The 13,588-nt window shown below is 34.4% G+C and overlaps 2 protein-coding genes across 2 annotated transcripts in view; one reads left to right on the top strand and one right to left on the bottom strand.

The window, feature by feature from the left end:
- Nucleotides 1-13,588, bottom strand: part of LOC128994270 (elongation of very long chain fatty acids protein AAEL008004-like) — an 88,772-nt gene that overhangs the window by 30,723 nt on the left and 44,461 nt on the right. The window lies entirely within an intron of this gene.
- Nucleotides 3,992-10,083, top strand: LOC128994271 (uncharacterized). The gene is made up of 4 exons (XM_054418687.1): nt 3,992-4,089; nt 6,870-7,083; nt 8,810-9,049; nt 9,826-10,083. Exons 2-4 carry the CDS (start codon nt 6,889-6,891, stop codon nt 9,988-9,990), a joined length of 600 nt encoding a protein of 199 aa, XP_054274662.1. The 5' UTR covers nt 3,992-4,089; nt 6,870-6,888; the 3' UTR covers nt 9,991-10,083.

Raw genomic sequence — 13,588 nt, 5'->3', positions numbered from 1 at the left:
TGAATCGATATTAGGGTAGCCCGGTTAATAAATTGTCCCCAGTCTCCGTTACATCCTGCCCAATACGCCCCCCTCCACTAATACCCCTTCAGAACAGAAGCATAGCGCATGGAATCAAAATACGTTTTAGAACGCAATTTTACACCCTAGAACAATTCAATAAACAATTTCAAAGTTACTAATCTTCGAGATCAAACAAGCTCCCTCACCTTGGGGTATTCCTTGAGCGTCCTTGATTTGGCGTATTCGCAATGCCTATAAATCAAGGCAGATGCCCCTGCACGTGCAGTTTTGACCGTAACGTGTTCCGACCTGTTCCAACATGTCCTGACCTCGGGTCTGGTCAAGACGCGCCAACTTGCACGTCCTCGCGAATCTTCTCGCACGTGGCACCCTATCAAGCTAATGACGAGTGAGACGCAAGATCTTTCATTGGCCAGTCCGACCAATTACTTAACCCGCGTAATTGGCGTGATGTATAGAATTGCCCGCGCAATGATTCCGTCCTTGACAGCAGTAAACATCCTGCCCGGTCTGGAGGTTAAAGTGCGCCTCTGACGACTTCGCGAGAACTCATTTGGCGCGAGTTGAGGATATCTTGACTTTTAGGGTGAATCAGGAATTGCGACTGATGTGAGGAAATGTGTGGTTTCGTGGAGATGGAACACATGTATAAAGTTGAAGTTAGGCATGGCTTGATGATTTGATCACTTGATCCGGTCTCTATTTATAAGTAATCTGTTATTCAGTGAAATTAAATATAAAGGGAATAATAGGAGCAAATTTTTTGCTCAGAACTAGTTCATGGATACATTTTGTATGTCTTTTCTTCACGTAGGTAGTAGGTTCTATCCCGGAGCCATTTCACAAACTACTTCAAGCTAGGCGTAGAGGGTTGTCGCATTCCGTCATAGCTAAAAGTCATTGTCGATTGACGGGTTTTAACCTTGGGGGATGAAGCGCCACGTACTCCCACTACACGAGCTTAATACAGTATACGATGAATCGTGATCCAGTATAAATTGTTTGACGATATATTGGCATCTCACTTAAGAATTCCTTTTATTTATCCACCTATTTTGTTGATGAAATTGATAATTGACACAGTTGACAGCACCACAGGATTTTCCTGTTGGAATTCAACTATGTCTATAGTCTATATGATGGAACCTTTCTTCTGAACCTTCGTCATCTGGGATTGACCCGAACCTTAAACCATTGGCCAGTCCTAGGTAGACGGTAGGCAGGGTTCGTCATACAGAGTATAATGATTGGTGCTTATACTTCCTACCCTTTCAAAAGTACTCGCCCCTTATTTCCTACCATACAGACCACAAAATCTGAAGACATACCTCACAAAAATAGTGTTCTAATCACAAACTTAATACACTTTAAAAATGAATCGAGGTTGATCAACACACCCCGCATCGAATAACTTATGCACGAAATAACGCAACCGGCAAATTAGGAAAGTCCGAGTATGCGGAACCCAGACACCGGAAGCTGCGAAAGCTGAGACCAGTGATCCAAAATGACGGAATGTCGGTCAGGGATAGCCAAGAACAGGGTGGCGCAATGTGTTAACTGTTTTATGCAACCGGGTGATTCTCTAGTCTGTACCAACCTTGGCCACAGTGAGCCTTTGTAGCGGATCTTGATGACAACTTAAATCTTCCAACACGTGAGGTATCGTAAAGATACATTTCAACTCCTGAAGTATTGGTATGAATTTATGTTTCAACGTGTGAAATATCAACAGAAGTATCTAAATGTTTCAACGCGTACTCAGCGAGTGGTACAGAAGACGACTTTGGTGATTTTATTTGTGAGATTTTGTAATAAAGATTTAGTATACACCGATGTCATTGGTGTAGATATTAGACAATGAGGCTGTCCTGGCGTCCGGGTTTAAATCCCACTAATCACCATCGGACATTTACTAAAGAATAATTTGTTTACCTGGTGTGTTGGAGCATAACTTAAGATATTGAATTCCACTTTCAAGTGAACGTTATGAATCGATAGAGGAGATCTTCCTTTAATAAAAGCAATCTACCGTCACGAAACGTACAAGTATTTTTACATGGATCAACGTAAACTTTGCATCTAAACGTTTTTGGCAACTTCAACATACTTTAGAGATACTTCGAAAAACGACGGCTTAAGATGTAAGAATACTTATAATGCTGAGCTTTAGACGAGTAGAATGAGTTGAGCTTTGACTTTTCTCATTTTAATACCTTGCAAGCTGTAAACTATGATTTATTGCTTACTACATGTTAGTTCTTTGTAATGAAGAACTTGTTTTCAAGGTCCTAAAGATCAGCAAAAGACTCCTAGCATTGCACTAATGCAGAACACATTACGACGGCAGGTCTAAATTAGCATATTAGTACGATATGGTTAATTGAAACTTAAATTGTAATATCGCTAGCTGTTTATGATTGGTTTCTAGTGCAAAGTTGAAGAACTAATGTTTATTGATTGGTTTAAATATACTTAGTAAAAACAATGAATAAATAACACTACTATAGTGTTATATATTCAAAGGTAAAAGACAAAAACTGGGACAGGAAAATAAACAGAACCCAAATTTAGTTTAACCTTCACACAACTATTTTAACCTTCGGTTCGTCGAGACTAAACCTGTTTCTTTAACCTATGGTTTGTTATGTGTTTTCAATATCAGTAGATGGATGATTGTTATGTGTCGGTAATTGATACACGATGCTACATGTTTTTGGTAGAAATAAAGTGTAAAGCTGTTTAAATTTCCAATGTGGGTTAGTTAATTTTCACTTAACATTCACTGATTGATGGTTGCATGTTTTCGTTTGTAATTTTGAAAATATTGGTTTGGGTTTTAAAAGGTTTGTATCCTAGGCATACATAATTTCACATGCTCTTCCAGAAAATTACCTCACCATTTAAACAATCATCATTTCACCATTTGATCATTTCAGTCGCGGTGAAAGAGGAAGCCAATTCAGGAAATGATACGAAGTTTGCAGATTGCCATGACATAAAACTTATGTGAAAGGCAGTCTGATTCTCAGAAAAGGTAATCAAGCAAAACAAACTACAAATAATGTAAAAGACTAGCTGAAATTGAAAATAACTTTCGTCCAAATGACATAATACGCTGAATGTATGACAAGAGCTGCTGAAAAATACCCCCCCCCCCCAAAGGTATTTTTACTGTTAAGGACCAGCCGATTTTTTTTAGCAAAAATGAATTAGAATATAAGTTAGAATATCGCTTAAATACAGCGGTCCCAATCTAAAACTATCAAAAGGCCAGTGAATTGTCTAAAGATTTATCGGAAACCTACTGTTTACAAAGAGTGTCCCGGAACTCTCTGGAACCCTTTCGTATACTTGTTCCTTAGGTCAAAACAATTAAAAAACATGGGTCTAAAATGCGTAGTTTTTTTGTCTGTGAATGTGATTTTCACAAATGAATCCATAACTTCCGAACTCCCTCAAGCGATTAACTTAAAACTTGGTTCATAAGTACTGACAGTAAGTCTAATATTTTCAAAAAGTATCAGATTTGTATGTTGTACCAATCCTAAATGGCGGCCATTTAAAATTCTCATTCTTATATATCCTTAAAACGAGTAATGGATACAAAAAACTATCAAGAGTGTGCGTTTTTAGGAAATGGTATGAATAATCTAACGGCATCTAAGTTGTAAAGATCGGTTTGTAAACTACCAAGATATAACAATTTATAAGACACCGTGTTTATGAATGTTATGATGTTTTATTTTTTACCCCAGATGTTAACATTAGTCGTATGGGACTAGGATTCAAGATGGCTACCACTGATGACGACTATGAACACTTGTATGCATAATTATGACTATTAAAAATCGATACTAGATCGAAAAACTGTCAAACGATCCAAATTATAAAAATAATTTATGTTTTTAACCATCGATAAACGCGCGAGCAAGTGTAACTAAGTCGTCCATCATTCATAAAGTGACAATTTAATGACTTAACTAGCTATTTTTTTACATGGCGATAATTATTGTCGACAGCGTTCATAACATCGTCAACACTGAAACTGTCTGCTAACTCAAGGTAAGCTGGCATCATTTGTAGAATTTGTCCTTATTAAGGTTTTAACATTTTGTAAACTAATAACTTTATTATTTTGTTGACGATATACTTAAAAATAAAATATAAGAACCTCAACAAAGATGTAATTGTTATAAGAGATAATTTTAGTAAATTTACTTGGTAAATGTTTTATATATTCTGCGAAGTATAATTGTAGCTTAACACAAGGATCATACACAAAATCTTAAGTACTTGTAAAATGAGTCAAATTCAAGAAATAAAATAGTGTAACATTTTAGGACTTAATTACAAGTATGCATTGAAGGATTTACAATTTTTTAACTAAAAGTTATTTTGTCACATACTATATTACATATATGATTGAGTTTTATACCGTTGATTTAATATTTACTCTCAAATTATTTAAGTTGTAAAATTATTGGTATTTGGTTATAATTAATTTAGAAATAACCTTATAAGCATTACGCGTCTCAAAGCTTCCTTTATTAAACTGAAATATTGTTAACAAATATAAAATTTCTTGAACAAAATGTTTTATTTATCAAAATACACTAGAAATTCTCTATTTTAGTTATTTCCAGAGAATACAGTTGGACGAATAAGCAGATAATTTATAACAAAACCATTAAACAGCCTAAAGATTTGTTTTAGAATTGTGTATTTTTTTAAAACAATTATTCAATTTTTTCACGAAGTGGTTTATTTCAATTTATTAAATGTGATTATACTGTATTCCAATTGTGGTTAAAAGTCCCTCTTGTAAAAATTAGTTTTTAATTTTGTCAGCCATGTGAAAAAAATGGTATTTATTGTTTTTCTGTAATAAGGTCAATTTGTTTCAACTTTTGACAATTGTGAATTTTACTGTGAAATAATTTAAAACATTTTACAGTGAGGGAGGAAGGAATTTAATAGTATTCTATATCAAAATATATAATTCAAGATATTGCTTATAACGATTTTTATCACAGTTATTCTATTATTTATATATGGCAACGATTAAATAGTATCAAAGACATCCTTTGTACGTAATTAAAGAACTAAATCAAGTTACGGCTCGTTGTGTTTGACTTACAACAATTTTCATTAATTTCTTATAGTTCCTGTTAACAGTGTTTCGTTACGAATACATTGTGCTAAAAACTGTGTAAAATTGTATTAACACGTCAGTCTAGTAACATAAAGCTGTTAAGAGTAACTCTAAACACTAGGGCTTCAACAAAATATAAGTTGTTTGTATTTTATATATTTTTTCTTAAGTAAAGCTAGGTTATGTCAATACAAAAGTTAAATTATCACTGTACTGAATATTGAAAGCTACTAATGCTTAGAATGCATGAATAGTACAGATGGGAAAATATAGGAAAGTTTTCTTTTTGAAAGGTTTCCAGAATCTAGATTTTTTAATGTCATAGTTAAACGTAGAATAGTGGGAAGATAGAACAGTATTTTCATTTGACGAATCGTGGAATTCAAATATAAAAGAATTCCAAACAAATATTTCAGTATTTGAAATTGTTTAAAGCAATGTTTTATCTGTTAGTCCCGTATGAAAAGAAAGATTACAACAATTTGTGTATAGCGACTTAGGGATCAAAGATAAATTATAATTTTATAATTATTTGTGAATAGCCTACGAAACGAGTATATTATATTATACAGTAGGTTTGAATGGTGATGAAATAAATAAAAGCTATCAGCAATCTGACTAATACATTCTCCCATAAGCTTGCCAACGTAACAATTTTTGTCACATGATTACAACTTTTGTCATGGGTAAGCGGTGGGAGTAACTATGCTAATTTTGTAGGAAAAAATCACAAAAGTTGCAATAACTTTTGAACCGTAATAGTTACAGCAATATGGGTTGCATTATTTTGTTAAGAATTTTAAGGACCATAACGAATTTTAATGAAAACCAGGTTTTATTCCCAAATCCGATTTTTTATTTTATGGGATTTTTTATGGGAAAATAACATAAGTTACAATAACGTTGCACTTAATAACATTGCAGTTAATAACATTGCGTATACCTCATCATGTGACCACAGCTTATGGCAGGGCTTTTGTTGTTACCGCTTGTCGTCTGTGGAACGGCCTACCCCTACACATTAAGACCCTTGAAAAACGTTCCCAGTTTGTGGCGGCACTGAAAAAGCTCTATTTTGAGAAGATGGTCTCGGCTGGCGTGTCCTAGGGCTACTGTTACCTTGCACGTTTGCTGATGCGTGTATGCGAGAGTGTGTGAATGTGTTTTTCTATTTGTTAAATTTTTATGTTTTTTTTTTAGATATGTAGGTACTTGAATTGTTAAATATTTTATGTTTAATTAGATTAAGTCATCCCTATGCCACATTATTTATGTTATATTTTTAATGTCAGGTTAAGTGTAAGAAAGGGCCATGTGGCCCTAACTTTGCCTGAAAAAATAAAGGATTTTTCATTTCATTTCATTTCATTTCATTTTAACGTTTGAAAGGTTATTTGTAGGGTAATGGGATTTGTACAATTATGTTCAAAATCTAAAGGTATATAACATACTTAATTTTTATCAAAACCATTCGGGCCATTTTCGAGAAAATCCAATTTTCCGGGTTTTATGGGAAAAACTAAACTTCGAACAAAATAAAAATAAAAACGTCCGGAGATACCATGGATTAGTACCTACATACCAAATTTCATCAAAATCGGTACTCATCCCCGCACACACATACAGGCTTTCACTGTATAGCTTAAACTTAAAGTTATTTATAGAAGAATAAGAGTGTGACGTTTTTTAGATTGTTGACGAAATTGAAAATGGTGTACAACACCTTGTTGATCGTCCTCTTCGTATTCGCCGTACAAAACATTTCTGTTTTGATGGCGGAGATTCCACAAAAGGATCCAGAAAATGTTGATAAACCAAATAATCAAGACGAGAAACAGGAGGGAGAAGTGGGAAAACCAAAAGATGAAAAGGAACAAGAAGTGGAGGATCTTATCAAAACCACGGTAAAAACCAACTTGTTTAAAATTGATGGTGGAATATGTAATAACGTAAGCTTAGCCACCGATATGAATTATAAAGCTTTTTTACAGACTAAGATCAGCTAAAAGAGGGTTAAAGAGGGTTAAATGCCTGCTTTTAAGCAATCAGTTCATATTGCAAATGCAGCTATTTTCAGCTCCTATGTGGAGCCATCATCAGTACAAGGACTTTTGAGTCCGGACTCAAAGTCAGAGTCCATTGAGCACAATGGAGTCAGACCCCTTCGTCCGTGTCTTTGATTTTAAAACACGATCGGTGACACTGAGTTTTTCCGGGTGTTAAAACATTAGACAAACACTGTTTTTTTATACATGGGTGTTTCAGAACTCCCTACCAATATTTTAGGGCATTGTTCCTGGGTAGGAATCATATCTAAATATTATATTTAAATTGTCCGGAAGTCATTAGTTACCACAGCTGATATAAAAACTTTCCACGTTTTGTTTCCACGGATCTACCACGTTTTGTGTGAATTTTAAAGACAGTAAAAAGGAGTGAAATATTTAAGCCATCCTAATGATAGATGATTGATAAAAAATATACTTTTAGGGTTATGTTATATTTTATTTATGTTTGAAATAATCTAAAATCTATTAAAAATAGCTTTCAAAGAGGATAGAGACTGTTGCATTGTTGGGACAGACTTTAGACGCATGTCTCGGCACGAACTGCAACCTGCAACTAACCTCCAGCGGTCATGTATCACTAAAGCTGCCATATCTCAGTTAATATTCGTATAATCCTAACAAATAATGAGGTGTCAATCGATTTGTAATTAAATTGCCTAAAAAAAGTTATTCTTGTAATATTTTTGTAAAAGCAACGGTTGTTAAGTTATTAAAGAAACAAAATTTTAAATGACCGCCATTTTGTTTTGTGAATTTGAAATTTTTCCTAATTTTTTTTGTAGCTTGGTCTAGTTATCATAAATGTTTGTGCAAAGTTTCAATTTCCTACGTCAAACCATTATGAAGGAAAAAATGAATAAGTGAAAATAACAAAATGGCGGCTATGTGAGTAACTAAAGACTTCCGGACTGTTTAAATATGATATTTAGATATGACTCCTATCTAGGAACAATGCCCTTAAATATTGGTAGGGAGTTCTGAAACACCCTGTATAATAATTTGCCAATTGAATGGATTGCTTAATAGCAGGTATTTAAACCTCTTTAAAGCTGATCTTAGTGAATAACAAAGCTTCACAATTCATCTTATTTATTCAGCATTTTTAATTTGTTTGTACGTGTGATATGGATCGCAGGTCGAGGATTGTTAAATGATGAACATGTTAAAACGTTGGCATGGGTTTATTCAAAAAGTGACCGAGCACTCAATCTAGGTCTAACGGTACAGTTCAAACTCAGTACAGTCCAAGTACAACAACAATAAGTCTGGGCGAATGATATAAAACTAGCATAATATACATATAAAAGAACATATTATGATAGTACGTGAAGTGTATCAGTACGTGCATTGGTTTTGTCTCCATCTCATAAAATTATCCTAGACTTTCTATACTTTTGTATTGAATGTGTCTATTTTAGTTTGGTTTGACAACAAATGCTCCTAACATTTGCGATACTAATTCATCTAACTACTTGCATTGACCAATAACAAGCAGCATTAAAGTTGCCGCAAGCTACGCCTAATTTATTTTAACAAAAGTTTAACTAATGCAATGTTTTAGGAGCGGGACATTCAGACTATAAAACAAGGATATATTGACAAAGTAATCTCCACCTATTACGGAGCTGAAAGCTTGGATCCTGTAATGCTTCAGTTCGCAATAACACAATACCGTCTTGCTAACGTAGACTTGTTGTATAATGTGGAACACAATTGCGTGGGAGAAGATTTCATGAAAATCAAAGGCTGGACGACATGTGAAGACGTGATTACCGCATTAACGGAAGCTACCACCTTTACGGTAAGTAGTGATATAGTGTTGTAACCAAACGGAATTACTGGATTTATATACAGGGTGTCCAGCTTCAACTGGGAAACCTCCAGGAAATGGTTCTACGGGTCAAAATGAAGAGAAAATCAGGGATGAAACCTTATATTTTTTAATATGAGTTAAATTAGTCACACATTGCTGATATTTAGATAGAACGGTGACTTTACTGTTTATGTATAGATTCTGGATGTAAACATGTTGAAATTTAAATTTCACTGATTGTAGGAAGACAACATAAGACGTGTAGCTTTCAAAATGGTATAAACCTATGTGTTAGGGAGTAAAATTGTTCAAAATACTGAATATTATAAACTATTCCAGATTTATAAGTAAGTTAAACTTGCTTGGATGATTGAATGGATTAAAAACTTAAAATTTTTTCTTGATGAAAAGTTGACATATTCAACGTTTGTTCATTTTTTAACACGTAGCCTATTAACTTGTTTTTATATCCTTCTGTTAATTATATTTGATACAAAAAATAGTAATTAAAAAACATTATAGATTCAGCTTTACCTTATACCTTATATTTACATTTTTTCCTGCATTCCCGTAATAATACTACGCATATTTCAAATGTGTTGTATTTATGTTAATGGTGCTGAGGACGTGGTATATGTTTTACAAATAATTCTTTCTTCACAATTAAAATACGTTTGAATATGTTAACTTATTTAATATCTACCACCTATAATATTTTACTGTGTATTTTCTAAACTTAATGTACCACTTCTATTTTTTTGCAGTTCAGTGATTTAGAACAACGCGTAAAAGAAACACACAAAGGAGAAGAGATTAAATCCTTGGACAATCTTAAAGAAATTGAAACAGCAATGAAAGGAGTGGTTAAAGGTTTACTCGATCGGTTTATGAAGCAGCTTCACTGCTTCTACATTAAAAATAAACAATAAACCTAAAATTGGGAAACCCAGCAATCCCAAACCAAAAACACTTTAAAGGTGTTTTCTGGGACGAGAAATTAAAATATTGATCATACCTCTTGACTTATTGTTTTTTTTTTTACCTTGTCTCGTACACCTTTATTTACAAAATGGCTATCTATATATATATTAATTACGTAAGTCGATTGTTGGCGTCAAAATTGTGGGTGACTGGGAAGTCGTAGAATGACGGGAGAGGGCTCAAATTAAAGGTCTCGATAGTAGTATATATATCTGCGTCCTACTGGGGGATCCAATAAGGCGTCTTATGGGAATGGATCCCCAAACATTCGGGATCCGTCCCCCCACCATCTGAGATCCCCCCACCATCATCAAAGATGGTATTGCGAGGATACGATACTTATGTTTATTCGGGGGCTTTGCGTTCCCCTCCCCCCCCCCCACCGCTTGAAAATTAGTAATTAACGATGGTATCAATTAACGACTATAGGCTAGGATATTTATGTTTATTCGGGGGTTTGCGTTCCCCTCCCCCCATCGCTTGAAAATAAGTAATGATTAAGGTATTAACGATCATAGGCTAGGATACTTATGTTTATTCGGGGGCTTTGCGTTCCCCTCCCCCCCACCGCTTGAAAATTAGTAATTAACGATGGTATCAATTAACGACTATAGGCTAGGATATTTATGTTTATTCGGGGGTTTGCGTTCCCCTCCCCCCATCGCTTGAAAATAAGTAATGATTAAGGTATTAACGATCATAGGCTAGGATACTTATGTTTATTCGGGGGATTTGCGTTCCCCTCCCCCCCCCCACCGCTTGAAAATTAGTAATTAACGATGGTATCAATTAACGACTATAGGCTAGGATATTTATGTTTATTCGGGGGCTTTGCGTTCCCCTCCCCCCCACCGCTTGAAAATTAGTAATTAACGATGGTATCAATTAACGACTATAGGCTAGGATATTTATGTTTATTCGGGGGTTTGCGTTCCCCTCCCCCCATCGCTTGAAAATAAGTAATGATTAAGGTATTAACGATCATAGGCTAGGATACTTATGTTTATTCGGGGGATTTGCGTTCCCCTCCCCCCCCACCGCTTGAAAATTAGTAATTAACGATGGTATCAATTAACGACTATAGGCTAGGATATTTATGTTTATTCGGGGCTTTTATATGACCTCTTATGGAAAAGGCCTTCCTAAAAGTCTTGGAGTTAACCCCATCACTCGAAAATAAGTTACGATCAAGGTATAATCATGGATTTAAAAAAAAATATAAAGGGGAAAAAATTGCAGTTTTGACGTTGTCTTATAATTAAATTTATTTAACTGATTCATACATTGTTAATAAATGGACATTTGTTAATAAATGTTTTACTTTAAAAACACTTTATACATTTATTTTATAAGTTTTTAGTAATCGCAGTATCAGGAGTGTAGGGTTAGACAACTGCTTTGAAAATTAATTTTGATGTGTGTTGGATTTAAACACACCTGTTGTTCATTTACTACTTGAAGTGAAGACGTTATCGGCTCTTTGTGTATATTTCTGTTGATTTTTGTTATAGCCTATTTGCTGAAAGGTTGCTCATATTCAGTGTACATAATCAAATAAATGCTATTGTAGCTGGTTTTCTTCACAATTTCCGAGTTAAACATTGAGGTTTTTAATACTAATGATATATTAAGTGATCCCGGAGTCTGCGAATGTTTTACCTGTATCAGGCGAACAGAAGTGGTCAGCAAACTGGTTTAGCGAGTGGGAAACAGCGATTACCATTATCAAAACGATGTCTTATAATAATTAAGCTTTGATCTTATTCCTATGTGGGATACAATGACCTGGTTGACACAACCTATTAAAATAAATTACAATACTATTTCTATAGCATTAGTATCAAAAGTAGTCAAATTATTAATTATCCATAACAGGTAGAGACAGTGTTTTGGTGCAATATTCTAACGTTAGTGTTATTTAAAATTTTCAATATCAGACTTATCTTTGTGCAAAGAATGTTTTAGTTAGATATCGTGAGTATTAAATATGTCGTAAAACAGTCTTAGATCAACTGCCATGTTGAAAGAACTCTTTGTACTACCAGTTCTGATTTGTATGCTGCCTAAGAAACCTAAAGTGAAGTGTAGAGTGTGTAGACTTGCAGTACCATGCTCAGTCTAGAACCAGAGGTAGATTGTCACCATTCAGGCAGAAATGTATATCAAATAATTCAAAATAGTCTTTTTCTGTTTGATGAAAGTATTTTTTTGAGTTATTTTGTCTATGAATGTAGTATTTTTATGCCAAAGGTGTCTATGACTTTGACGTTTCAATGTTCAATGTGTTTATGGATATCCGAGGTTTTATGCAAACCAAGTTTTTTTTTATTTCAATTTGGTATTTGCTGTTGTACTTGCACATCTTCTGGCAAATATTTTTCCATTTGTAGAGATCATAGGATTATTCTCAAGCTGATTCAAACTGCGTCTGTCTGTATCAGGCGAGCAGGAGTGGCTAGCAAACTGGTCTTAGTGGACGGCAAACACTAAATCATCGTGCAATGGCAACCGCGGCGGCTGCTGCTCTCATGTGTACGGGTCTAAAGCCAAATGCATTTGGCTAATGCTGATGTCTCATATAGTAGTTTTTTTGTTGTATTACAAGCACAAGATGCTAACATTGAGTTAAAAAGCAAGCTTTCATCTCAATCCACTATTCCTAAGTGTTCAAATAGTGTTAAAACGATAGGGTTAGTAACTGTTCAACGCTTGTATAGAGGTAGATGGTGTTATGGTGCTTAATCATTAGTATGATTTCGAAACTCCAACTGAGTTACCTATACAATATAGATTAATTATCGTGAATGACCAATATGTTGTAAAAGAGTAGATTACTTTAAAAACTACTGAAACTCTAACATAAACATAAAATTACTAGTTCTGATGGACACTAGGAATGTATTTAAACCCAAAGTGAAATGTGTTGTGTTAGAGCAATGTTGGACCATTGTGGAGAATCTAAAATTGTTTAAAGGTCACCTGAAATCAGAAACAAAAAAGATTACTACAGCTTTGTGGTGGATATATCATGCAGTTGTCAATTTTCTCCTGTTTGAATCACAAGGATTTCAACATCATTCCAGTTCATCACAACGCTTAGAACAGCTGAACTGGTGTTGTATTGACAAATGTGTCAAACGACATCATGTTCTATTCCAGTTTGTAAGCTACTATGTCAATGTATGAAGTATTTCTAATGCACAATGTCCATTTATGGAAATCAAAGTTTTCTGCAAACTGACTTAGTTTAGGTGTTTTAGCATAGTGTCTGGTCAAGCAGAGATGGTCTGTGTTTAAGGATGCTCAGTTTTAAGTAGTTTAAACTAAGGTCTTATTTACTACACAGCTGATGACTTTATAAGAGATAAAATCCTAAAACATAAGAAAGAGACTGCGAAAATGTGTTGCTGGTCTTAACAACAGAAAGGTTTGTTTAAAAGTTGTCTTGTGATCATTTGCCAACTATATGAAACTATATAATTGCATTTTTGGCTCCTAACGTTGAGGTTTTTCGCACAAGGTTCAAGGATTTGTACATGCAAATGA

This window comes from Macrosteles quadrilineatus, unplaced genomic scaffold, assembly GCF_028750875.1.
Source record: "Macrosteles quadrilineatus isolate MER2022 unplaced genomic scaffold, UCM_ALF_1.0 Scaffold_5__1_contigs__length_97177068, whole genome shotgun sequence".
NCBI lineage: Eukaryota > Metazoa > Arthropoda > Insecta > Hemiptera > Cicadellidae > Macrosteles > Macrosteles quadrilineatus.
The sequence above is the reverse complement of the archived record's forward strand: the minus strand, read 5'-3'. Positions and strand labels throughout refer to the sequence as shown.